The sequence below is a fragment of the Sceloporus undulatus genome, chromosome 2 (assembly GCF_019175285.1).
Source record: "Sceloporus undulatus isolate JIND9_A2432 ecotype Alabama chromosome 2, SceUnd_v1.1, whole genome shotgun sequence".
Lineage (NCBI taxonomy): Eukaryota > Metazoa > Chordata > Lepidosauria > Squamata > Phrynosomatidae > Sceloporus > Sceloporus undulatus.
This window is the reverse complement of record NC_056523.1, coordinates 248,368,057-248,392,546: the sequence shown is the minus strand read 5'-3', so window position 1 is coordinate 248,392,546 and position 24,490 is coordinate 248,368,057. Positions and strand designations below refer to the sequence as shown.

Here is a 24,490-nt window from a genome sequence, read left to right as displayed (position 1 = left end):
CTCATGCACAGTGAAGAAAAACCAAAGTCCCTTGACCAAGTACACACTTCTGAGAAGTACAGTTGAATCCGAGGGCAAACCCACTTCTTGTTAAATCACCTTGACATATTCAGTGTGAAACCCAGAGTTTGGTTATGGAATAAGCCTCTGAAATATGCAAGAGATTGCCATGTTAAGTAAAGCCATGTTCAATGCCCAAATGTGCTGTTTGGAATTGGGGGGGGGGGTGGCCAGAAAGGGAAAGTCCATTTCTGTCAACTGTCTAGGAATAATGCCCAAATGTCCTCCATTTTGATCATGGCTAAGAAACATGTATTTATATTAACATTTTTTTAAAACCATCAAATTTTTTCGTGTGTCCTCCATTTTTTTTAAAAAAGTGCCCTCCATTTGAAAATTTGAAATTTTACTTTTTTTGATTACCAGATTACCCCAGAGAGAATGCTTAGTGAATTCTCCTGTCACATACACAATTTGGCAGGGACTCTCCTGATTAATTCTCTGCCATCTCTTTTTTTCAGCTATTTTAAAATGTTTTCAAAAATCCTTAACTTTAAAATGTCTCAGTTTCTCTCTCCCACTTTCCTCCTTTATCCTCATCTTACTTCCCATTGCTGCAAACTGAGTTCAAAGTGCAAAGGTAGCTTGTTCTCAATTAACTCGGCAGGAAGGAGAGGGAAAGAGGGTGTGTAATCTTGCCCTTCCCTGCAGGCTCAGGCAAAAGCAAACTGTTGCACCCTCTGTAAGCATGTGTGTTCACCCTCATTATTTTTGCCATCAAGCCTTTGATGTTGCTTGTTCACATGCGTCCCAATTTTCATCTGTGAAATGGCAGCAGGTATGCTATGATGCACATAACTCCTATCCTGAACATACTGCACAACTATGGTTGACAGTTGGCTATGGGAGCCATGTTGAAAGTGTTATGCATGCCTTATAAAACAGCATGTTACCGTTTTCCAGAGAGCCAGCAAGGTTTGAATGTTGGACTATGACTTTGGAGACCAGGGTTCAATTCCCAACTCGACCAACAAACCTATTGAGTGACCTTGGGCAAGTCACATGCTCTCAGGGAATGCAATGGCAAATCTCCTCTGAACAAATCTTGCAAAGAAATCCCCGCCTTAGCGTCACCATAAGTTGGAAGTGATACAACACAGACACAGACACACAACACACACATAGGATGTTCAGAGAATTTGTTGAAGAAGCAGAATATTTCTTGAACAAATGAGCTCTACCAAGCTATTTATGTCATTTATATGATGACATCCACCCACTCATTTGCATAGTTGAAGGGTAGGGGAAGTGTCACCGTAAGTCAGAAATTACTTGAAAACACACAACACACACACACACACAGGTTTCCTAGCGTTTCACTATTCTAACAATTGCTTGTGTTGCATTTTGTTGGTTAATTTCTGTTACACACTGCTTTGACATTCTGCTTAGACATCCCCTATTTAATTCTCTCCTTCTGGAATGCTGAAACATGAAGGATGTACAATCAGCTTCATGGCTAAAGAGTGATTTAAATTGGAACTTCCCACTTCCAAACACAACACTAGAATCACTGAACTATCCTGACCCAACCTGGGGCTTGTCTACACGGGCCAGAATTCTCTGGAGCTGAACCAGAGGCCCCTTGTTACTTCTGCACTCCATAGGCAACTGTCTACATGAGAATCCCGCTCTGTCACCTGCCACTTGCTTGAGTCACTCCCTCCAAGGTCAAAAATGAGGATGGGTGCATTGGGGTGACCTCAGAGAGAGTGGCTCATGCCCGTGGCGTTGGGCAACATAGTGGGACAAGTAAACAGCAACCCTGCATTACTACAGAGTGATCCAGATTTTCCTACAAAATTTGGAGCAAAATGTCATTTTAAACCAGTTTGAAGAAGGATTAGGCAAGGAACTGGCCTTGTATCATGAAGTCCAAACCCAAATTGGGGCTTTGTCCTTGAATCATGTAGACAGGTCACCCTAATCAAGGGAGAAACACCTTCATTTGGCCCAGGGTCCCTGATCAAGTTCAGATGCATTGGCCTATAGCTGGCCTCTAAACATTTTAAAATAAATATGCCTCACAGAACTCAAGGTAACATACATCCAGGAAATTGTGGGCAAAAAGGCCAGAATCTGTTGGCATGCTATACTAGGAGTTGCACTTTTTGAAGGATCATGCAACAGTGGCAAGGAAAGGCAGTCAAAATCCACCCACTCTTTTCATGACTTTAATTCTTTCTATTGCATCTGCAGCATTTTTCTTGCTGCCGCCAGCCTGTGTAGATACACAGTCACAGTGCACCAACAATTCGGTCTCAATCTGTAGTTTCTCCCTTGATGTCTACCTGTGAATGATGATGTTACTGGACCTGATCCCCCCCCCCATTCCCTTCTCCTTTCGTGTCATGTCTTTTTAGATTGTAAGCCTGAGGGCAGGGAACCATCTATTATCCCCTCTGTTGTAAGCCACCCGGATTCTCAGTGATTGGGCGGCATATAAATACATCCTATTATTATTATTATTATTATTATTATTATTATTATTATTATTATTAAGCACTGGGCTTTATATCTTGTCTTCCCTCACTGCATCCAACAGCTCTATGTGGCAAGTCACTACCAACTTGATTATTTGTCTGAAAAGGAAATAACTTGTAGAAAGCCACCTACATTGTCAAGATGGAACTACAATTACAACCCAATTTGCATACAACCAAATCTAATATCTCCAACAAGGCTAGTGAACACCATGAATTAACTTTGTGGATATAAACCTATTTATTTTAAAGTCATAGGAGTAAGCCCACAAATCTGGACATCAACCACTCTATTATAAATGTCCATCTAAATATGACATCTCTCTTTAAGAATGTGCTTACTATGTGAAACTAATTATCAGAAATAATGTAATTTCTTAAGCACTGTATATGAAAGATGTATTTCTTGCATTGTCCAGATCTGAGCTGTTCTCTTAAGAGTAGAAGTCTTATTTTGTGCTTTGTCACATGGTCACTTTTACAAAAAGAACTCTCCTCTTTGGTTTAAAAAAATGCAGACAGTGGCATTGTTGTGGTGGACTCTCTCCCCCTTACATTCAGTTGTCTCACATGCTAATATACTGCCATCTTTCAAAGAAAGTACTGTGAAATGGGAAGGCTGTCATACAGAGTGAATGGTACTGCAGGGAAATCGGAGACGTGTAGAGAAAACTAATTAAGTAATTTCTCCCCATTGTTCCTTGTTCTCTGCAAGCGTCCCTCAGACCAAGACTCCAGTGTAGACTTTGATTGACTTAAGCCTGATGTGTGCTGCCTTTTGTGCCTGGATAACTACATTGGCTTGTTTGCCAAACGTGCTTATCCCAGCACAAGAAGAGAACAGACACACATAGATTTGATTTCTCACCTGTGTTTCCATTTTGAAGACCCTCACTCACATGCTGTTAGTGTAAGATCCATTAAATTTATGGAGGCTGGAAGTGGGGGGCAGGGAGAATTGAACCCAAAATGTCCTTCTTAATGATTCAAAATATTAATGTTGGGTGAAAAGGCTGCCCTTCCCTCAAAATCACTCTCATGTTTAGCCTATATATCCTCTACTGCCTTCTGTTTCTCTTTCTTACCATGCCTCTCCATCTTCGCATTGCTCTCCCACCCTCACCCTTGCATCCCAAACCCTTCTCTCTCTTCCCTGTCACTCCATTGCCATGGGTGGGAATCATGCAGCCTTCCAGATGTTGTTGGACTACAAATCCCAACAGCCCAAACCAAAGTTTTTTGTGGGTTTTTTGGGCTATGTGGCCATGTTCTAGAAGAGTTTTTTCCTGACATTTCACCAGCATCTGGGGCTGGCATCTTCAGAGAATGCTTGTTTGGAAAAAGTGGGTATATATATACTGTGTGAGCCTGGGAATGCAGGAATGATTTGCATGTATATTGTTCTGTTGCTGATGGCAGGCCTCAGGCTGGGAGCCTAATGCAAAAGAGGATTAGTGTCTGCTAATTGGTGATCATTATCTACTGGGAAAGCCCCTGACTCTGAGTGGTTTCCCATTTGCATTTGCTGAGTCCTCATTTTGTTATTCTTCAGGACTGGTAGCCAAATTTTGTTCACTTTAAGGGTTTCTTCTTTCCGGTTGAAATTATCAGGGAGAAATTATCAGGAAGAAACTCTTCTAGAACATAGCCACATAGCCCGAAAAACCCACAAAAAACTATGAATGCCGGCCATGAAAGCCTTCGACTTCACAGCCCAAACCAACATATCTAATAGTGATGCATTTAGGGAGCCGTAGTCCAGCATCATTTGGAGGGCTATATGATTCCAAACGCTGCACCCTCATGCTATCTGTGGCCACAATGACAGCCTCTCCTATATTGGTGGTAGCAGGAGAAAAAATAAAATGTCATGTCTGGAATAGGTGCCCTCTGACAATTCCTGACAATCAGTGCCCATTGACATCCAAATTCCACATTTAGTTTTGTATTTCATACCTTAAAAATGACATAGAATCATAGAATCATAGAGTTGGAAGAGACCACTAGGGCCATCCAGTCCAACCCCCTGCCATGCAGGAAATCCAAATCAAAGCATCCCTGACAGATGGCCATCCAGCCTCTGTTTAAAGACCTCCAAGGAAGGAGACTCTATCACCCTCCGAGGAAGTGCATTCCACTGTCGAACAGCCCTTACTGTCAGGAAGTTCCTCCTAATGTTCAGGTGGAATCTCTTTTCCTGTAGCTTGCATCCATTGTTCCGGGTCCTGTTCTCTGGAGCAGCAGAAAACAAGCTTGCTCCCTCCTCAACATGACATCCTTTCAAATATTTAAACAGGGCGATCATATCACCTCTTAACCTTCTTTTCTCCAGGCTAAACATCCCCAGCTCCCTAAGTCGTTCCTCATAGGGCATGGTTTCCAGACCCTTCACCATTTTTGTCGCCCTCCTTTGGACACGCTCCAGTTTCTCAATGTCCTTTTTGAATTGTGGCGCCCAGAACTGGACACAATATTCCAGGTGGGGCCTGACCAGAGCAGAATACAGTGGCACTATTACTTCTCTTGATCTAGACACTATACTTCTATTGATGCAGCCTAAAATAGCATTGGCCTTTTTAGCTGCCGCATCACACTGTTCACTCATGTTCAACTTGTGGTCTACTTGGACTCCTAGATCCCTTTCACACTTAGTTTCATTCAGCCAGGTGTCACCCATCCTATATCTGTGCATTTTATTTTTCCGCCCTAAGTGCAATACCTTACATTTCTCCGTGTTGAATTTCATTTTGTTAGCTTTGGCCCAGCTTTCTAGTCTATTCAGGTCATTTTGAATCTTGATCCTGTCCTCTGGGGTATTAGCTATTCCCCCTAATTTGGTGTCATCTGCAAATTTGATAAGTATGCTCCCAATTCTGTCATCCAGGTCATTGATAAAGATGTTGGCAGCAAAAATTCTAAAGGGCTTGGTTACACACGAAACTGCTTCAAGAGTTTTTCTTCAAGTGAGTAACAATCACTCTCCAGTGCCATTCACACCAATACATCCCCTACTGGCCTTGCCCTCTTACTGCCCATGTCTACAATGGGTGATCCCTCTTCTGTTCATGCTCAAGCTCTCTCTGTGACTGTTTATCATCTGAGATGGAATGCCTGAAAGAACTGATGGTACAAAGACCAAACATGAAGGAACAAGACAAAAAAATTACATTGTTTTAATGTTAGAACAAATCTTGTCTTTCATCATGAATAATTAGGCACAGTCATGACATTGTGGTTAAACATAAAATACTTACATACTAACATGCAATGATGCAGCACAGCTAAAGTACTTGGGAACACTTTGTTCTGTATAGACTTGCTCACTGTTGAGTAGTTCTACACATGCTATTTTAATTTTAAAGATAAAGCAAACAGCGCTTTTCACTCATGAGAGTCATAATATTCATTTACTTGAATAAAAACTCTAATTTATCAAAGGTCTCTGCCAATATTTGTTTCAAATCTTGTTTTAAGCTTGAATGGTATCACTTACCACTCCTACTCCTCACAGCAGCTGAGACTCCTCCATCCTTGTTATTTCAAATGATGAGTTATTTTTATCTTTTCATTCACAACCGTCAAACTACAGTATTCTTCCCTGATCACATTTTCCATCCTTACTAAACCATTCCCTCAAGTGTTTTTCTCCACACTTTCTAAATCCAGCCACAATTTCAGTGTCTTCCGAACCATAACACAGTCAAAACAATCATCCTCCATGGCTGCATTCTCTTGTGTTTTGCTGACCTACAGTAGTAGTTCCTCAAAGGATCAATGCATTCAGTGGGGACAATCACCAGGAGCTAGAATCCAGTGATGCATACTAAAAACTCTTTACTACTGTTAGCTAGAAGCTGCCGAAAACGACAACAGGTGCCTTCCAAAATTGCATAAAGAAACAACTTCTGGTACAACAAGACATTATCATCTCTCTGCATACAGATCCCCAAAATTTATTCTGGCAAGTCACTCAATCCTCCAGTGAAAATCAGGGGGAACAGGGGAAAGGAAAATCCAGTATGATGGATGTAATTTTATCAGTGAACAAACACATCTGATTTCTACTCATGTGAGATTTATTTATGACACAGCATAATCTTAGGCACTTCTATTCCAAAGTATTGTACACGCTCATACATGAAATTTTAGTTAGTTAGTCTAGAAATTTTAGTTAAAAAAACCAGCCCAAAAACTCTGGGCCAATTTATCCATGAGTCAGTGTAAGTACTGTATCTTAACTCTTATCAAAATAGGAACCATCCTCTTCTCTGAGTAGAGTGCTGAAAGGCAAGAACTTAGTCCAGCCCAGAAGAACCTAAAAGAAGCACTGACACCCTATACTCTCTCCACTGCAGACTTGTTTCTGGCCTTTCTGAATGCCTGGGTGAGAAAACAGCATCATTTTTGGCATTGTTTTCCTTTACTTTCTCCTTCATATCTTTGGTTACACACCCGTAAGTTTTACCTTCAATTTACCCATGAGTTATATGAAAATCTGTAATTTTGGTGCCAAAAACTCTTGACATATACATGAGATCGACTTATAATCAAGTATATATGTAGTTGCCACTCAATTCACTGCAACTTACTGTGAGGTAAGTACATACAGAATTACAGCCTTAGTATACCCAGTTCATTTCAAAAGAGATGCTTGTAGAAGCAAGAATTCATAAATTGATACTTGCATGTTCCTTTTGCCTAGGGCTTGGATTACAATGTCCTGAATTCCCCTTCCTTACAACTGTATTACTGAATCCCCCTTCCAGGGATCTGTACTCCAAATAGTAGTTTCCAAACTCTTGCTTTGCCTGCAGTCACAGCATCTTTCCCAAATAGGGAAATCTCTAATTAACAACAGCTTCTATTTTCCTCAAAGCTAACAGAATGTGTGGCTCAAGTGGTTAAAACACTGACTCTGTTGACTGCAAGATTGGCAGGTTGACAGTTCGAGGCCCAAGTACTGTGTGATGGGGTTAGCCTCCACCACTTGTTCCAGCTTCTGCCAACCTAGCAGTTCGAAAGCATGCAAATGTAAGTATTTGTACTTTGGTGGGAAGGTAAACAACATTCTGTGCAATCATGCTGGCCACATGATCACAGAGTAGTGTGTGACAATGCTGGCTCTTCAATTTAGTAATTGAGATCACCACTGCCTCCTATGGATGGACACGACTTATCAACCTTGTCAATGGGGAATACCTTTACCTTAATAGAACTATAGCTACTCCCTTGACAACCTAGTCATTTAAGATCCTGATTAGAAACTTCCATATTTCATTCACTTGGGTTCTACAAGGGGAATAGGAGGCATGCATAGGGGGAAAAACTCACCTGTATTTTGGATTCTGAGGTTTGGTTGTCTAAATACAAAGATGGCCAAAAAAAGGATTGCTCTTTATTCTGTTTGATTTAACCCTGAACACAGCATGTCTCTGTGGACTTGTCTATACTTGCCAGAATACTCTGGCCTGCCACATGAGTATTCTGGCCTCAAATTTACCCCATATCTTCCTCTTTCCCCAGGAACAGTGGGCATCTGGCTTCCTACATGCCCCCTGTTCATTGCCTACTATTGTTGCCAAGGTCAGAATAGGGTGCCCAACCACACTATCGACTCTGGGTGCCTTGCCCAAGTGACTCACAGCTTCAGCAGTGGTACCGAACAGCAAAAGGAGATTATGAGTAAAAAGGAAGCTGCCATTGTTGGTGGAAACCCTCCGAAAATCCAAAGCAAAAGATGAATTTTTAAAATGAGGGTTGGGAGGGGAAGCCCTGAATTGGGTTTGCGTGTCCTTGAAGACAGTCTGAATCCGATTCGGGGTTTTGGTCTTGTGTCCTGTAAGCAAGATGCAGGGAGCCTGGGGGGAACTCAGAGTAGAACACTCGTGTAGAGAAGACCTGTGTGAACTACTGGAGCTTGCAACTGGCACAGGATAATATATGGATTTTTGTCCCTAGGGACTCTATGTTGAAACATTCATGGGTTCACTATAAATCGACAGAATCACACACACACACACACAAATGGGTTCAAGACGAAATCAAACCTAAACTCTCCCTAGAGGCCAAAATGATTAAACTGAGACTATCTTACTTAGGACATACTATGAGAAGACATGACTCATCAGAAAAAGCAATAATACTTAGATCGGTGGAAGGCAGGAGGAAAAGAGGAAGACCACATTACAGATAGATACTCAAAATCAAGGAAACCACAGCCCTGAGTCTGCAGGATATGAAAAAGGCTGTTAATAACAGGAGACTTGGGGGGAGGGGGTCCTCATTCATAGGGTCTCCATAAGTCAAATGCAATTTGATGCCAATTAGCAACAACAAACATTAAATATTAGAAGCAAATCTCACTTTTGATGACAACTTGTTCAGCTGTCTCAGAGCAGATGGTTCTTTCTTTCAGTGCTACCCTTCTCTGCGTTTGGTGGGTTGTTGGGTTTTTTCAGCTGGAAACAATGCATGATGCCTCTTTTCTATATTTCACCCAACCTCACCACTTCTGACAATCTCTCTTCTTACTAAACTGAATTTTAAAAGCAGAGAGAAGGTTTGACAGTGTTGGTTTACATCTCACAGGAGTTGTAACTCGAGAGGAAAGGTCACATCTTGACACAAAAGGGCAGAGTCTGGCCAAGTTACTTTTTTGCTAGCTGGGGGATTCTGGGTGTTGTCATCAAAAAAGCTAATGCTTCCATGGTCTCCACGAGTGGCAGTGAGAGGTTCAAGAAGTGCACCACTTATTCCATATTCACTGTCTCCTTTTCAGCTAACATCATGGCCCAAGATTTCTCAGAATAATACAATGATGGGAGAAACTGCATTTGCTGAATATCCCTGCATTGTATGTCTAATAAAAGCAGTACTGAAGCACAGCTGAAGGCCAGGAGTCATCAACTTGAGTGGCTCAGACTTTCTCAATGGTGACATTAATCTTCTGGAGCCCATTTTATCAGAGCAACATGGGTGGAAAAGCAGGCTCGTGGCAAGACCTAGTGGCCTTTAGTTCAGTCTCTCCTCCCCACAGCAGGCAATGATTACAATGCAAAACATACTCCTCTGCCACATTTCTGTGTTCAGTACACAGCCCAAAGCTATAGCTGGCAGATATCTATATACAGTACAGTACACACACACACACACACACACACACACTTTTAAAAATTTGATTTCACCATCCCTCTGCACTATTAAATTTCCAAACAGCTTTTTCTGTCACCGCATACAAGTATCAAAATATTTTATTAAGTCTTTGCAGAGAGCTTACACTGGTCTTGTTGTATTTTGATTTGTTGATTCGAGGTTCAAACTCTGAAAAGCCAAGGAGAAAAGAGTCCCTTTGCTTTCAGAAGTACTTTTCTAAGACAGTAAATCTGCATCCCCAGCATAAGGATGCAATTGAAACAGGTGATGGATTAACCACAGCATTACTGCAGGCCTTATTTACCATTTCTTTACTGGTGATGCAAGAAGCCTATGGCTGGTTAGTGGCTAATCATCACTCTACCTGGCTTTTACACACACACACACACTCACACACACACACACACACACACACACACACACACTGTTTGATGCCTATGCCCAAATAAGGGGGAAGAAAATTTGAAAATTGAAGATGCAGGTGAGATCTGAAAACTGAAAGGGGCCTGAATTCTGTCTACTTTAACAGTGTTTGGGCTCCACTTACAACACAGAGGGATGAATTATTCAGACTGGTCTGTGAATGGCTGGTGCATACAGGCCTCAGAAAGAACAGGATACAAGTCTACCTTAAAACATTTGTGCTGCCCAAGGCAAAAGACGGGATGTCAGTTTCTCTCATTCATGTCCCAAAATCAAATGAAATAGCACTGAAACTTACATCAACATTGGCAATAGGACAGGTTCCTCCAATACACCAGGGACAGCAGCAAAGTTTTTTGGGGTGCAGTACAAGTAGTGTGGCACTCACAGTTCTATGTTCCAGAAAAAGACTAGGGGCTTGAGAGGAACAGTTGCAGGGATGTGTCTGCTCTCTCCCAGCATTATCTACTAGAGACAGATGCCTAACTTTGGAATCAGAGCTCCCTTTCTGGCATCTTTATGCTTGAAACTGCATTAGCATTTGTATCTCACAAAATAAGGTGCAATTTTTAGCTGTATGCAAACATGGCATCTTTCTATACATGTCAGCACATTGCCACATAGAAGACTTTGCTCTAATAAATTACAGGAACCACTCCTATATGTGTTACCAGATAAGGCATGTGGAAAAATTTATGTACTCAGAGCAGAAGCTACTACAGTCAGCCCGCCATATGGAGGGTCCTGGGACCAAACGCCAGCAGATACGAAGGGCCCACCATACAATATTCTTATTGGCAGTATTCCTCAATATAACATTTGAACTAGGTGACAGGGAAATAGAACTTCTAGTCAGATCTTTAAATCCTGCAAGGAACCTATGAACCCTGATATCTGTGAGTTTGTACACCTTCAAATCGCCTGTTATGTTATGGTGGCCCTATGAATTTCACAGGGTTTTCTCAGGCAAGGAATACTCAGAGGTGATTTTGCCAGTTCCTTCCTCTAAAACAGTGGTGCACAAATGGTGACTTTAAGAGATTTTGGACTTCAGCTTCCAGAAGCCTCAGCCATGTTGGCCTGGGGTTCTGGGAGCTGAAGTTCAAAATCCCTTTAAGAGCACAGTTTCGGGACCGCTGCTCTAAAATATAGCCTACAGCATCTGGTTTTCCTTGGCGGTCTCCCATACAGGAGAGCAGGACAGATCTTACTTAGTTTCCAAGACAGATGGGATCTGTTGCCTTTAGGGTATTAATCCTTTGGGCCAAAGCATGTGGTCTCAGCTACAGTTGGGTCTGTGGAGGCAATTTTTATTTCAACCAAGTTTCAATAGATCTGGTTTTGGTGATAAAATATTGTAGATCCCAGGGCCTTTGGTTAAAAGCTTATTATCCTCTCCCCCTTAGGTCTCAATCAGGAATGGCTCCCCTATGTTTACTTTAGAGCAGGGATATAAATCTTAGGGCCTGAGGGCTGCACAGGACCCTGGGGCCTCTCAACTCCACCTCCACAACAAATAAATAAATAAATTCAAGTGAAAAATGAATTGTTTTCACTCCTGGGAGCCTGAAGACCAATCATTTTGCCCTTTTAAAGGACACAGTCCTCGTCATACACCCCCACCTCCAAAATAAATATATAAATAAAAAATTATTAGGGGACTTCTGACCAGTTCTGGTTTTGTGTTTCAGGACTGGTATGATGCAGGATGGGCCCTGTGGAAAAAAATCTGGACCCTGGGCTTTGGAAACTTTCCCACCCCTTGTCTAAAGATTGGAGGAAAGATATATTTGTTGCTGTTTTTATTTATTTATATAGCACCATCAATGTACATGATGTTTTACATGAGGATTTTACAACTGTTCTTATGACAACTCCTTGCCCTTAGGCCTGTAATCTAAAAAGACAGGACACACAAAGAAAAGGAGATGGCAGTGGGAATTAAGTCCAGCAGATTCTGGATGCTGATTTCTTCCACAGAGCAGTGGAAGCTGGGATGGAGGGAGAATCTTTCATCAGCTGCTCATCCTAGGCACAATGGAGTTAGTAACTAACTCTTTAATTGAATGAATAGATGTATAATGAATCCAGTATTTCCAAGCAGATAAGGAATTCACTGGCTATTTTAAAACAGCATGGAAAAGACTGTAGAGGTATGGGGGGGGGGGGGAACCAGCCAGAAAATGGCTAGAAAACAGGTGACTTTGGACCACCACAGCAATAATTTAAAAAAAAAAAACTGGGAACATATCTGGCTAACCTGCCCAAATTTCATCTCCCATAACTACATTTCAGATAATATCTGGTGATTTGCACAATATCAAGATGAGCCTTAGTGATAATTTCTACTAGCTTCCTTAAATGTCTCTCTCAAGATGCAACACAGAAATGTAACTAAAGGAAAAAAGTCACTTTAAGGAAACATTTTTCATGGGGACAAAAATCCTGAAATCAGTCCACACTATAAATATACTTAATTTTTCAAATCAGTACAAAATAGAAGAAACTACTTCCATTGCTAACTACTGTAACACTCTTGTTTTTCAGCACTACATCACACTTAACACAAATGTCTATGATTAGAAAGAGACCAATTCCTGGGAACCATGCTTTTAATATAGCATCAAATGTGAAACCTCATTAGATGTCAGGAGGGAATTAAATATCATTTGTATTCATCCAACTGTTGCTTTAGTCTTGGTAATATTTATATCTCAGTGGAGATTTTGAATTTGGGATGCATCATTTTGGGATCCATTAGGTTCATCATAGGTATGTATGGTGATAGTGTGACTGGCACAACGTACCTTAAACAGCTGCAATTCGCTTGTAGCTCTCAAACCTTCATCTGAAGACCAATTCTTTATGCTACTTTCACAAATCTCTAACACCAATATCTAGGACTCAGATTTTAAATTGGACCTTCCAACTATAGCACAAGAGAAACATTGTAATGAAATACTGCATAGGTGATCCTTTAATTGAGTTTGAAAGTTGCAGACTTTTAGCTGGGATTACAACTTTTGTAACCACAAAGACTCTCTCTTCATATAGCAAATACCAGATTTGTTACAAAATCTGACTGCTTCAGTGTGGTCACTTTCCAGACAACTCCTGGAGGCATAGGCTTCCCAGTTACTGAAGTGCACAGTCTCAAACATGGTGAAATAACTGTATTTTTTTTAAAAGGGTGGCTCTAATTATGTTATATCACTCTCTCTCTCACACACACACACACACACACACGCATACACACACACACTTTCTAAAACAAAACATCACTTGCTCAGTTAAATATAAGATTTCCACACCACAGCATAATTTCACAGGACCATTGAGGGGTAGATAAAATTGCAATGCAACCCACAAATGACTAGTTGGCCTTTGTGTTTTGGATTTACTCCAATGGCTTTGATGAAACCATCCCAGAGAGTGAATGGGAGGACTTTGCCTGATGTGGAAATGAAAGCTGGAAAAAAGGATAAACTACCTGTTAGAAAACAATTATGCAAATTGCTTTAAACTGAATTATGCAGAGAAAGTAGTTTTCCCTCCCCAGTTAAAGAGCACAATATGTAGGAATCCTGCCAAATCAAAAACAAAGCTCTCACTAACACTAGTTTTCTAGCTACATATTATTAAGGTTCTGTTCAAATTCAAAGAGCCACAGCCCTGTGTAATATGTGTTTAGAACAGACCTCTCCTATCATGGCACCAGCACAATATTGTTAATATGATGTTATATCAGTCTCATGGGGTGTTACTCTCACATTGCTGGCTGAGATGTGAGCACAAATATTTAGGTCTATGCTTCAGTGTACTGACAATTGGTCCAGTGTTTACACTCTTCAATTAAGAAGAATATTACAGGCTTTGTTTATTAGAGGCTTGCCATTACAAGTTGATGTACATTTGCCAATTAGTATTAGACCTGCTGAGATCAGTTCTGCACTGTAGAGTAAAGAAAGCAGGGAAGCGGTGGCATGCTCTAAACATCACAAATGCATTATTTTTGAAAGACAATAGCAAAACCTTGTCCAAAAGGATACAAACAGGTGATTTCTGAAACAAATGGTACAAATAATAGGTTCCGTAAGTGAAATAGACTATCTGTAACCCTTTCATTCACACATACACAGCCATACTCCAAATTTGAATTCAGAGTCTACTTGCTTGCAAAAGAAGCCCTGGAATAATTAGAAGAAATGAAACCAACATAATCCTACCATTTCCTTTTAGGTAAACTCAGTAAATAACAGAGTTTTGACAAACACTCTCTTATGTCATCAGGAAGACCTACGCTATACACTACAAAAATATTATGTCTTCTGGTATGTGTTATGTTGATACCTCTATTTATATCTTCTGCATTTACAAAAGAAACTGCCCCTATGAAATGGAGCAACATATACTATGGAGTGACTTTTCAAGTGACTTCCCATTTTTATTGGCAGACATCAGAGACATATAGTCTCCACATCCAGAAATATGAATATTACACAGAGGTGAAGAAAGTGCAGCCCATGTGCTGGCCCCCAGATCCCATTTCGGCAGATCTCTAAGAATATCACCAGTTTCCTGAAGCTCCACAACACCCCACATTTAAAAAAAAAATGGGTATGATTTTCAGGCAAACATTTGCACTATGGATGTTTAAAACTGAGAGGATTTGTGCTTTCTGTTCTTGCTGTGAGGAACAAAAATGTATTAGAAATACCTATGTCTACCACGAAACAACATGTTCTGGAAACTAAAACTCCATAGTGGAAAGAACATTCTTCTTATATAAACTATATAAATGTATGCAATAGCACCCTTCTGCAATTATACACAATAAGTATCCTGTGCTACTATGCAACCTTCTAAACACAGTCCTCCAGCTATAAGAAAGCCTAATTATTCAAATGATTCTGTTCTCTTTCCAGCAGTGTAGGTAAATGAGGCTTATGTAAACTAGAATGGTGTAGCACCAAAATTAGTGCCTTAACATAATGGAGAATAAGTGTATACAGTACTTAGCTAATTCCTTATAAGGTCATCAAAACGTTTTTATTCAGACAAACTTTTAGCCACAAATAAGGATCTTTTAGTGGAAAGGTATGCTACTTCCCCACTTTTTAATATTATGTTTTAAACCATTTTAACTGTTTGGCTTTAATATGATATATGTTTGTGTGTGAGAGAAAAACATAACGTTATACATTATGGTTTCACACACTATATTTTTTTTAATGTTGCAAACCACCTTGGGTTGTGCACTAGAAAATGTTGAGATATAAAATAAATAAATAATAATCAAATTGAAGTCAACCATGTTCAAGGTTTGTTGGATTATAACACCACATGCAACACTAAGCATTTCACAGTCAGAACCAAAGCCAATTGTATTGAGTGGGGCTTGGACTGGATGACCCTTGTGGTCTCTTCCAACTCTATGATTCTATGATTGGTAAGAGTGGCATAGTATTGCAGCCTTAAACATTTGAGGTTAAGGAGTTAACATTCATCACACTCTTCCATCTTACCAAAATGTTCTAAAACAATGCCTTTCTTAAAAAGAATTAAAAAGAATTTGTAACTTGTTCCTTTAGCAAATAGATGTCAACCTACAGTGCAATTTCCCACAGACTTAAGAATTAAACACTGGATCTGAAAAGGTTAACTTTATTTTACATTTAGAATTATATTATAATAAAGATTGAATTATATAGCTCCACAACTTCTCAGTCAACAAACTAGATGACTCGGTTCCCCAGAGTTCTCCCTTCTGATCCCAAACCCACTGCTCTATACTTCTGCCAACAACTCCCCTCATGCAAACATTTGCTCCTGTTACTAATCCTTCCACATCCCGAGAGCTATGCAAGCCAAATGGCAGCCTCAGAGGGAGGGTGTGGACTGGGCCCCTAAATGAGCTATTTGACTGAATCAGTTTCACAGTATAGACCGAATCATTTTAAACTAGGACAGATAAGGTTTGGCTGCCGCATTGATTTGTCAAGCCACTTTTTATATTTTGAAATTTGATAGAAAACCTCCAGGTAGTGCTGCCATCCCGCTTTCTTTAACCCTGCTGAGACATCACCGCCCTTACATTTTCACTTCGAGTCTATCCTATTTTGAAGCTTCCCAGTCCTTCTCCTGACTATTACTCCCTCGCTGCTTGTATCTCGATTAAATCTTTCCTACTGTTTATAAATGGTGAGAAAATTCAAGCAGTGTAATGCTTGTTGGTTTGCCAGTTTCCCTTCAAATAGAGGGCAATACATTGGCAGCCACAGATCAATATATCACACGTATTCTTTGTAATTCTACTCACATGCCCAAGCTCATTTGCAATCCAAAACACAGGATAGTCCCGAGGTCAAACAAACAAGGATGCCATTTAAGACTTGACACAATTTTTTTTTTTTTTTTTGGAATGTCTACCAATTAACAAGGTGTGGGCCTAAGTACCCTTAAGGCAACAAATCCTGCCCGATCTTTGGAACTAAGCAGGGTTAGCCCTGGTTAGTACTTGGATGGGGAACCAGCAATGAATATGAGGTGCTGCAGGCTATATTTCAGAGGAAGGAACTGTAAAAACTACCTCTGAATATTCCTTGCCTAAGAAAACCCTATGAAGTCCATGGGGTTGCCATAAATCAACAGTTGCTTTGAAGGCAATACACACACAATGAGAATGTAAAGAGAGATACAGAGATCTTCCAATACAGAGGCTACCTGAGAGTACAGTGGTTTATGGGGGTAAATATGTTCACCTGGAACTCTTTTACACAACAGAGTTTCTATGTATTTCAGTATCTGTATATTTCTGTGTATTTCTGTATGGGATACAGTGTCTATCTGAAGGGCATGTGAATTCTTTCACCCACACACATATCATAAATGTCCTATTGCTCATTATGTCATTCCCTGCTCTTCTGGCTTTAGCATGAAATTTAGAAGAACTGTCCAATGTACTAAACTCTATCCCAGAAATAGGTTAAGTCCCTTGCATAGCTCCTTTAGCATTCAGACTAAATCCCAGTGTAGATACACTGGTCCCATGACATCAGAACCACCAGCTGCCACAGGGTTATCAATTTGGAGTGCCATACAACTGCCATATCTGCACTTCCTCCCTCTGCAGTCTTTATAGCACCAGCGACAGTGGCTGATACTAGCAACCACTGCCATATTCAAGAAGGCACTTCAGGATGGGGAGCAGTGACAACAGCTGCCCTTGCCCCTTGCTCCATCCTCAACAAAGGCAGAGGATGCCATTGCTAGTCTCAAAATAAAAGGAGCAGAAACAGGGACTGTCAGCAGCTAGGGTTGCTTCTCTGCTTTCTTTCTTCTTATTCTTTGTCACAAGCAATGGCTCTTAACTTATTCATGCCCACCAGGAGTGGGAGAGCCTTCAGTTTCTCCACTGGAGGAAGAGTGGAAGAGGAGTGGGCATAGTTGTGGATCAAGCAGTGGGCAGACCAAATCTTGAACAATGCTACTGGACATCCACCAGTGACTACTGCTACAGGCGAGTTATGGTTATTGTGCCCCTTTCAAAAGAAGGTCTGATGCTAAGGAGGGCAACCGTGACCCTCAAGAGCAATAATATCTGGGAACATCAGGCATGTCCAAGCCAACTACCCCTGTTCTAAGCTTTCAGCAAACACCCTTGACCAGCTCCGTGTTATATACACAGAATAGCACACCAGCAGTTCCCAATAACACAAACATCCTGGGGCCGTGGAAATAAATTACAGCCCAAACTTTGCTCTGGATTAAACAAATGAATCCCTCCTCTTTAGCCTTTTAGCAAAAAAAAATTACTGAAGTCCATGAAGTACAGGAGAGGTGAGGCTAGGATGTCATACAAACCATATATTAACCCAGTCAGCGATAAATTGCCCTCCCTCCCAGCTCTATGCGCCTTTCTTAAATAGCTCCCTATAAAGCCCCCAACCTAATTAAAAACAGCTTCCTCTGCAACAGCGGCCTTGATTTCACTTATTTACACATTAACTGCAGCCTCTGTTTGGCCAATCCAGTCTATTCCCAGTACTACGCCAGGCCTTTTATCTGCCCTGGACAGCATTTTCTCCAGCAGATGAAGTAGATGCCGATTGATTTGCTGTCGAGCATGGTAAATTAATAGCAACAAATTGCTGAGGGCCCCATCTCACTGCACCACCATGCTTCGGCAGTTTTGCTTTATTTGCTCCATGATGGGCAGCAGTCAGGCCTCTTCAAGTCAATTTCTTCTTAACAACCTGCAATACTTTTCAATGGTGAAAATAGAGCTGTTCCTTGTAAGTCAGAAATCAATATCCTATTGCCCTTAGAAAATGCTAAACAAGCAGTATTGGCAATCCACTTGGTACCAGAGGGTATCAGATATAATGCAAATCCATACCACTTCCCTCCTTGTAGTTATTACAGTTTGCTAAAAGGTTCCTAATGCCATTTATCATCATTTACCATCGACTGCTGCAGCTACGATTATGATATCCTATCAGCTGGCCAGAGCCCTTTCATTTCTACTCAATTAATATTTTAGCAGCACTCAAATGGTTGTTGTCCAAGACTAGTAATAAAATTTACATGGATTGGAAAGAAACAGAAGAAAGGGGAGGAGGGGATCTCTGTCCTGAAATTTAACACACACACAGACACACACACACACACACCATTCTTTTTTTACTTTTTTGGCCAACTTCTAAAAAGAATACATAGGAAACAGAGATCCGTTTGAGAATTCTTTCGACTACACAATAAGCTTTGCTAAAGAACAAAGCAGTACTGTGCTGTCAAAGTCAGAAAAAAGAAACTAGAATGATATTTCCCTCCAATTTAACTTCCCACTAGTCCTATTCATAAGTGTCTTATCTGCAGCCAAATGCTGATTCATATGTTATGTGATAAAGCACCAATATCTGAGTAAAAGACCTTCAGTACTTGATGAAATTATTATACAGTGAAATAATCAACTAAGTGAATTATTGACAGAAGTCTAATCCAAACATGTAAAAAAACATAAATCAGCATACCCACATTACTGATTTTCCCCCCTAACGCTATGGGATTTAGGTAAGATGGAAAACATATACACACCAAAACATAAACATTTGTTCATTTTTCAGTACACTTGCTGTTTAATATTACTACAGGCCAAATGTGACCAAATTTATTGAGAATAAACCTTGCAGGGGTTCAAGACACTTGCTTCTCCATAAAACTATTCCAGATTAAGACCCTGACCATAAGGAGGAATGGTAGTATTACAGTTTTCACATTTCTCAGGCATCTCCTAATATATTCATCTCAATATATGGATCTTAACAATAAGTGCCAAAAACAAATTAAAAATTTAAGATTTTATGCCACACATCAGGGTTGTTGGGGTTTAAAAAAACAACACCAAAATAATTCAGTGAACTAATTCTATCAGTCTAATGCTATTTACTCAGTTACCAAAATCTAAATTAATTATGTTCTCAAACATAATTGTTAAAAATTGGCAACATTATGCAGGCTTAATTAAGATTAAATCCAATTTACTAAATGTACTTTAATTGGTACTAATTACATTAGCTTTCCTTTCAGAATGACAAATTCCCCATAGGTTTCACTTTAATAGTCTTCTATCAAAATCAACACAGGATGACTGATGATCAGCCTTGCAAAAGACGAGGGGATAGAAAAGAAACCTCATCACATTTCCTTCAGCTCCCCACCCCACCTCAGGACATGCACACACAGGCACACATACACACCCTCTGCATATTTATCCTTTTATCAGTTTGCTAAATCACAGAGTCACAACTCCATCCCAACAATCATTTTTCTGTCCCAATCTAAAATTCCTCTAAAAATAAGTATTTCACGGGTGGAGGCAGCCATGAAGAACAGACAGACGCTGTAACAGAAAAATACACAAAGGTTTCTGATATCAGGGCCACCAATTACTAGGGTACTTTCGGGGACTCCGGGGAGCCCTACTTTTGAACCCTCTGAGACGCAAATCTAATAAGCGAATAAGCCTAACCTGATCTTGAGAACTAGGCCCAATTACGCTGGAGGGCAGCTTCACTGCATTATTGCCTGCTTTCCATTACAAGGGCATCCAGCGTCTACATCTGGAAAAGGAGCTAAGAGGAACCAAGGCTGTCTGCCTAGGAAAACAAATAAAGATAGATAGGCCTCTGTGCTTTGGGGGGAGGCGAGGAGAGGGAAAGACAGAAGGGGAGGCAGAAGGAAAGAAAATATAATAAGTAGGCGGTTTGCAGAGCTGTAAGTATCCCATAATGTGATAAAACTGCCCTCAGGATTTTTATGATTGAATATAAGAACAAAGCCCACAAATAATCCCCAAAGCAGATCACTCAGGCCCAAGCGGGTAGAATGGAGTTGGGGAAGGATGAGAAAGAGAGAAGGATTTGAAAAGATGGGAAGTCTGGATGTTTTGTCCCCTTAGAAGTGGGTCTGTACACCTCTGAAGGTGCATCTTTCAATATTTCCATAACATCAGATGGGAAACATTCTGAACAGGCTGTTGCAGACTTTGAGCCAGAGGGCGGGTGAATATGTACTAACATCCTCATTACTAAGCCCACATATTGCACAGCAGAGAGAGATGAAGAGATAAGATTTTTTAAAATGATAAGCTCTATGAACCACTCTCTTTGTTGTATTTCATTAGAGTCAAGAGCAGGCGATAAAAGGTATGAAGGAGTGTGTTGTGAGAGGGTGGAGTGTTTACATTAGTAATATGAATAGACATGACAGTAACAGAAAAAAATGATATCCTAATTAAACTCAATCCTTCAAAATCAGCACATTTATAAAACTGAATAAATGCCCTACTGCTTGTATTTTCACAAAACTCCAATACAGTGGTGCCTCGGGTTACGAAATTAATTCGTTCCGCGGCCGCTTTCGTAACCCGAAAAGCCTTCGTAAGCCGAAAACCCATAGGCGCTAATGGGGAAAAGCCGCGTTTCGTGCGAAAAAGCCGAAAAAAGCACCAAAAATTTTCTTCGTATCCCGAAAAAACATTCGTAACCCGGAACAATGATTTCCTATGGGATTTTTTCGTATCCCGAAAATTTCGTAACCTGGGTATTTCGTATCCCGAGGTACCACTGTATCTGATTTTACTTTTAATCTTTTACTATTTTCCTCTATGGTGCACTCGCCAATTCTACATCTAGGTGTATCTCCTCCTCCTCCTCCTCCTAAAACATGTTTTAAAGTCTAGATACCTTTATTCAATTATTCTAGATGTGTTGTGGAACAAACCGATGTTTTGGAACCCCTATGGAAATGATATGGCAAGTTGATCCAGCCAACTTTTGGCAACCAATTTGGTTTATAGGTGCTACATTATAATACTATATTTTTAAAATAAAAATAAAAACCTCGAATGTTTGGCACTGAATTTACAACAAATATATTTTCAGATTTGAATCTTAAAGATCTTTATCAAGAAAAACAACATAATTTCTCCCAATGCAGTTTTCCAATTGTTCAAAATTATTTACAGAACACACTGTAATATTAACCACCAATACTGTGATTGTCTGCCTATTTCCCCAACATCTGAATGGGTGCAATCTGCATACCTAGTACAGTATATGCTGGCATACATTTGTATAGTTCATCAGGTTATTTTAGCTACCAAACACCAGAGAGTGTGCTGGTATTTTGCCCACTTGAGAGGTCTCCAACTGAGCTGAGTCCCTAAAGGTGTAAATACCAGAGCAAACTATGACACACTGATACCCAAGTCAATTTTCCTCACGTACACATTTCAATACTAAATTCAAATATAATTCAGTTCTGCTATTGCCATCATCCCATTTCTTTCCAGACTATGCAGTTCTGAGAAACTTAAATTAACACTTTCTGAAACAACTTCACAAGACAAAGTAAACTGAAGGGAAAAAAGCCTTCTCAATGGAAAACAGGGTAAAAAATACCAGGCAACATTAAGATTAAGTAAATTATCAAGAAAGAAAATCAGATTTGCTGCACTTCCATGTAAACTACTAATATTGGCCTATCGCAAGTCTACAACATAAGAGGTATAGACTCATCTGGTAGGTCCACCTAAATATCCCAGAGAACTCCTGATTCATTTTGCAAACATTTTCTTTTGTCAATGTACAAACCCCTAAAAGCTCAGTCATTTATCATTTAACTAAATATAAGCAACCATCCCTTTGCCACAGACTGACCTCAGGGCCATTTTATCTGTATTTGTCTACCTTTGTTCTACAAGGCAGCAGATTACAACTTGAAGAGCTTTAATCTACAATCTGATTTTGTAATCAGTTGACACATCCAAGGGGGAAAAACAGGTAACTACGTATTATAGGCTACAGCAAGTTTTTCTAAGGAATTTGCATGAGTGGGGTCTGTGTCACAAAAAAATCAGGACCAACAATGCCAATCTGCATATGTTCTTATATCACATGCAAAGAATCTCATTTTATCACACTGAACAAAAACATCATAACCATACTATATATAACCAAAAAAAGGTGAAAGAGATGTAGTGTGGTTTAAAATGAAATGTAGTTTTTAAGAAAAGGAATTCTTTGCCTACCTGTTTATGCATCTCTATATTCAACCCATACGACATTTCATAATACTAAGGGGGGAAAAAGGAAAATGGATTTATTTCAGACCTTGTAATCACATAAATACAGCCAGTTTGTAGTCCTTTGAAGGCTTTTGCTGGCTTTCTATCTTCTCAAAATATCAAACATTTCTAATTCTTGATAGTTTGCTTTTAATCCTACATTGTTTAAACGACTACCTCAAAGTGTGTTGGGAAATGGGGAAAACAAGCAATGTACACGCATAAAGAAAACAGCAAATGCATTATGGGAGAAGCTGACAAATGCATTAAAGATAAATCCAAATATACATTTTGTTCCACAGTAGCCATTTAAGATTCTAAAATGCTGAAAATGCTAGAAAGCAGATAGGATCATAAATCAGAAATAGAAACAAGACTTCTCCTTCAATATTTTAAATTACAGGCATAGAGCGACTACAATTTATAACGGGTAAAGAAACAACACAGCAGAGCATTTCATATTGAAAGCATACATGACATTGTGTGTGTATAAATATAATTCTCCTGTACTATAGGGCTGATCAGTTCTGCCAGTTAACACTATATGCGCTAGCCACATTAGACAGATGAAGGCCAGACTATAAGGCTTTGATGGATCATTTGTGCTTTGGCTAGGAGGCGGACTATCTCTCAAGGTTATGGTCCTCCTTAAAAGCAAGTCACTCCATCACATAAAGAAAGCAATTATATCCTCATATAAGTTCAGAGAATCGATAGAAAACAGCTCTTTGGGTGTCATCACAATCTATCAGAAAATTAGATGTTTAGAGACTTCATCATATTCTGATCACTGCTGAACCAGAGTCTACAGATATTGCGGGTTGAGGAGGAAATTCTTCTATAACTCTCATCAACAGCATCCTCAATTAAACACGAAGCCTTTTGCAAATAGTTGAAAAGCAACAGGTTTAAGAAGACTCCAGTAAGAGCCAGTCTCGTCCTTACGATGGATCGTGTCAATCTCCCACTTTGAAACACAGTGAGAGAGGCAGAACATCACCTCAGAGCCAATAAGGAAATGTAGATGTGCCTCTGGGCACATTTTCATCAATATGTGAAAGAGATAAGGGATTCTACAGAATTCCCTATACATAGCAGAAGCTCCAAGGATAATCTATCCTCGAGGACATCTATGCCTTGGCCCAAATGGACTGTGTCACAAAGGAACATGTCAAATCAGAGATACCAATGTTTAGCAGACAAAAAATCTTTAGATCCAAGATTTTCACAAGGGAATCTTCAACATAACAGCCCCTCTGTCATAAACTAGCTACCTGCCTCCAGCAAACTGAGTTGAGCATTGCCCTCTGCTCACAGACCACACTCACACAAGAGACATTTTGAGTTTGTTATGCCACTCGCTTACCATGACATAATGTCGCTGCATCTCTGTCTTTTCACTGGCGAGTTTTTCACACTCTAGCTTTAGACTGTTCAAGGGGAAAAAACACACACATATATCTGTGAGTATTTCATAATGTCAGTTTTGGTATTCTCTCAACATATAATCTCTGCAGGTCCCTGTAAAATTAATAGAAAATCAAAAACAAGGAGTTCAAACATCACTATCATTTTCCTTGTCAACAGCTAACACTTGTCTTCTGCTCAAACAAGATGTGAGGAAATTCTGAGACAAATGAATCTGACTTGGACATGGAATGAAGAAAAACCACAAACCGGCTTAAGGAAAAGATTTGTTATCGACTATTGGCCAAAGCATAAAACTGCCTGCTGTTGTAAAATT

At 40.0% G+C, this 24,490-nt stretch overlaps 1 protein-coding gene across 5 annotated transcripts in view; it reads right to left on the bottom strand.

Moving 5' to 3' along the window:
- Window positions 1-24,265, bottom strand: part of TLE4 (TLE family member 4, transcriptional corepressor) — a 161,890-nt gene extending 137,625 nt beyond the window's left edge. For 4 of the 5 annotated variants that reach the window (XM_042450331.1, XM_042450332.1, XM_042450333.1 and 1 more), the window contains exons 1-2: window positions 24,113-24,264; window positions 22,711-22,755 (exon numbers count right to left, since the gene is read on the bottom strand). In XM_042450331.1, coding sequence (XP_042306265.1) covers window positions 22,711-22,755; window positions 24,113-24,133 — 66 coding nt within the window. In that variant the 5' untranslated portion in view covers window positions 24,134-24,264. Of the gene's footprint in view, window positions 1-22,710; window positions 22,756-24,112 lie in introns of all 5 variants that reach the window. The other variant, XM_042450335.1, reaches the window with a different exon arrangement.
- Between the last annotated feature and the right edge of the window lie 225 nt (window positions 24,266-24,490).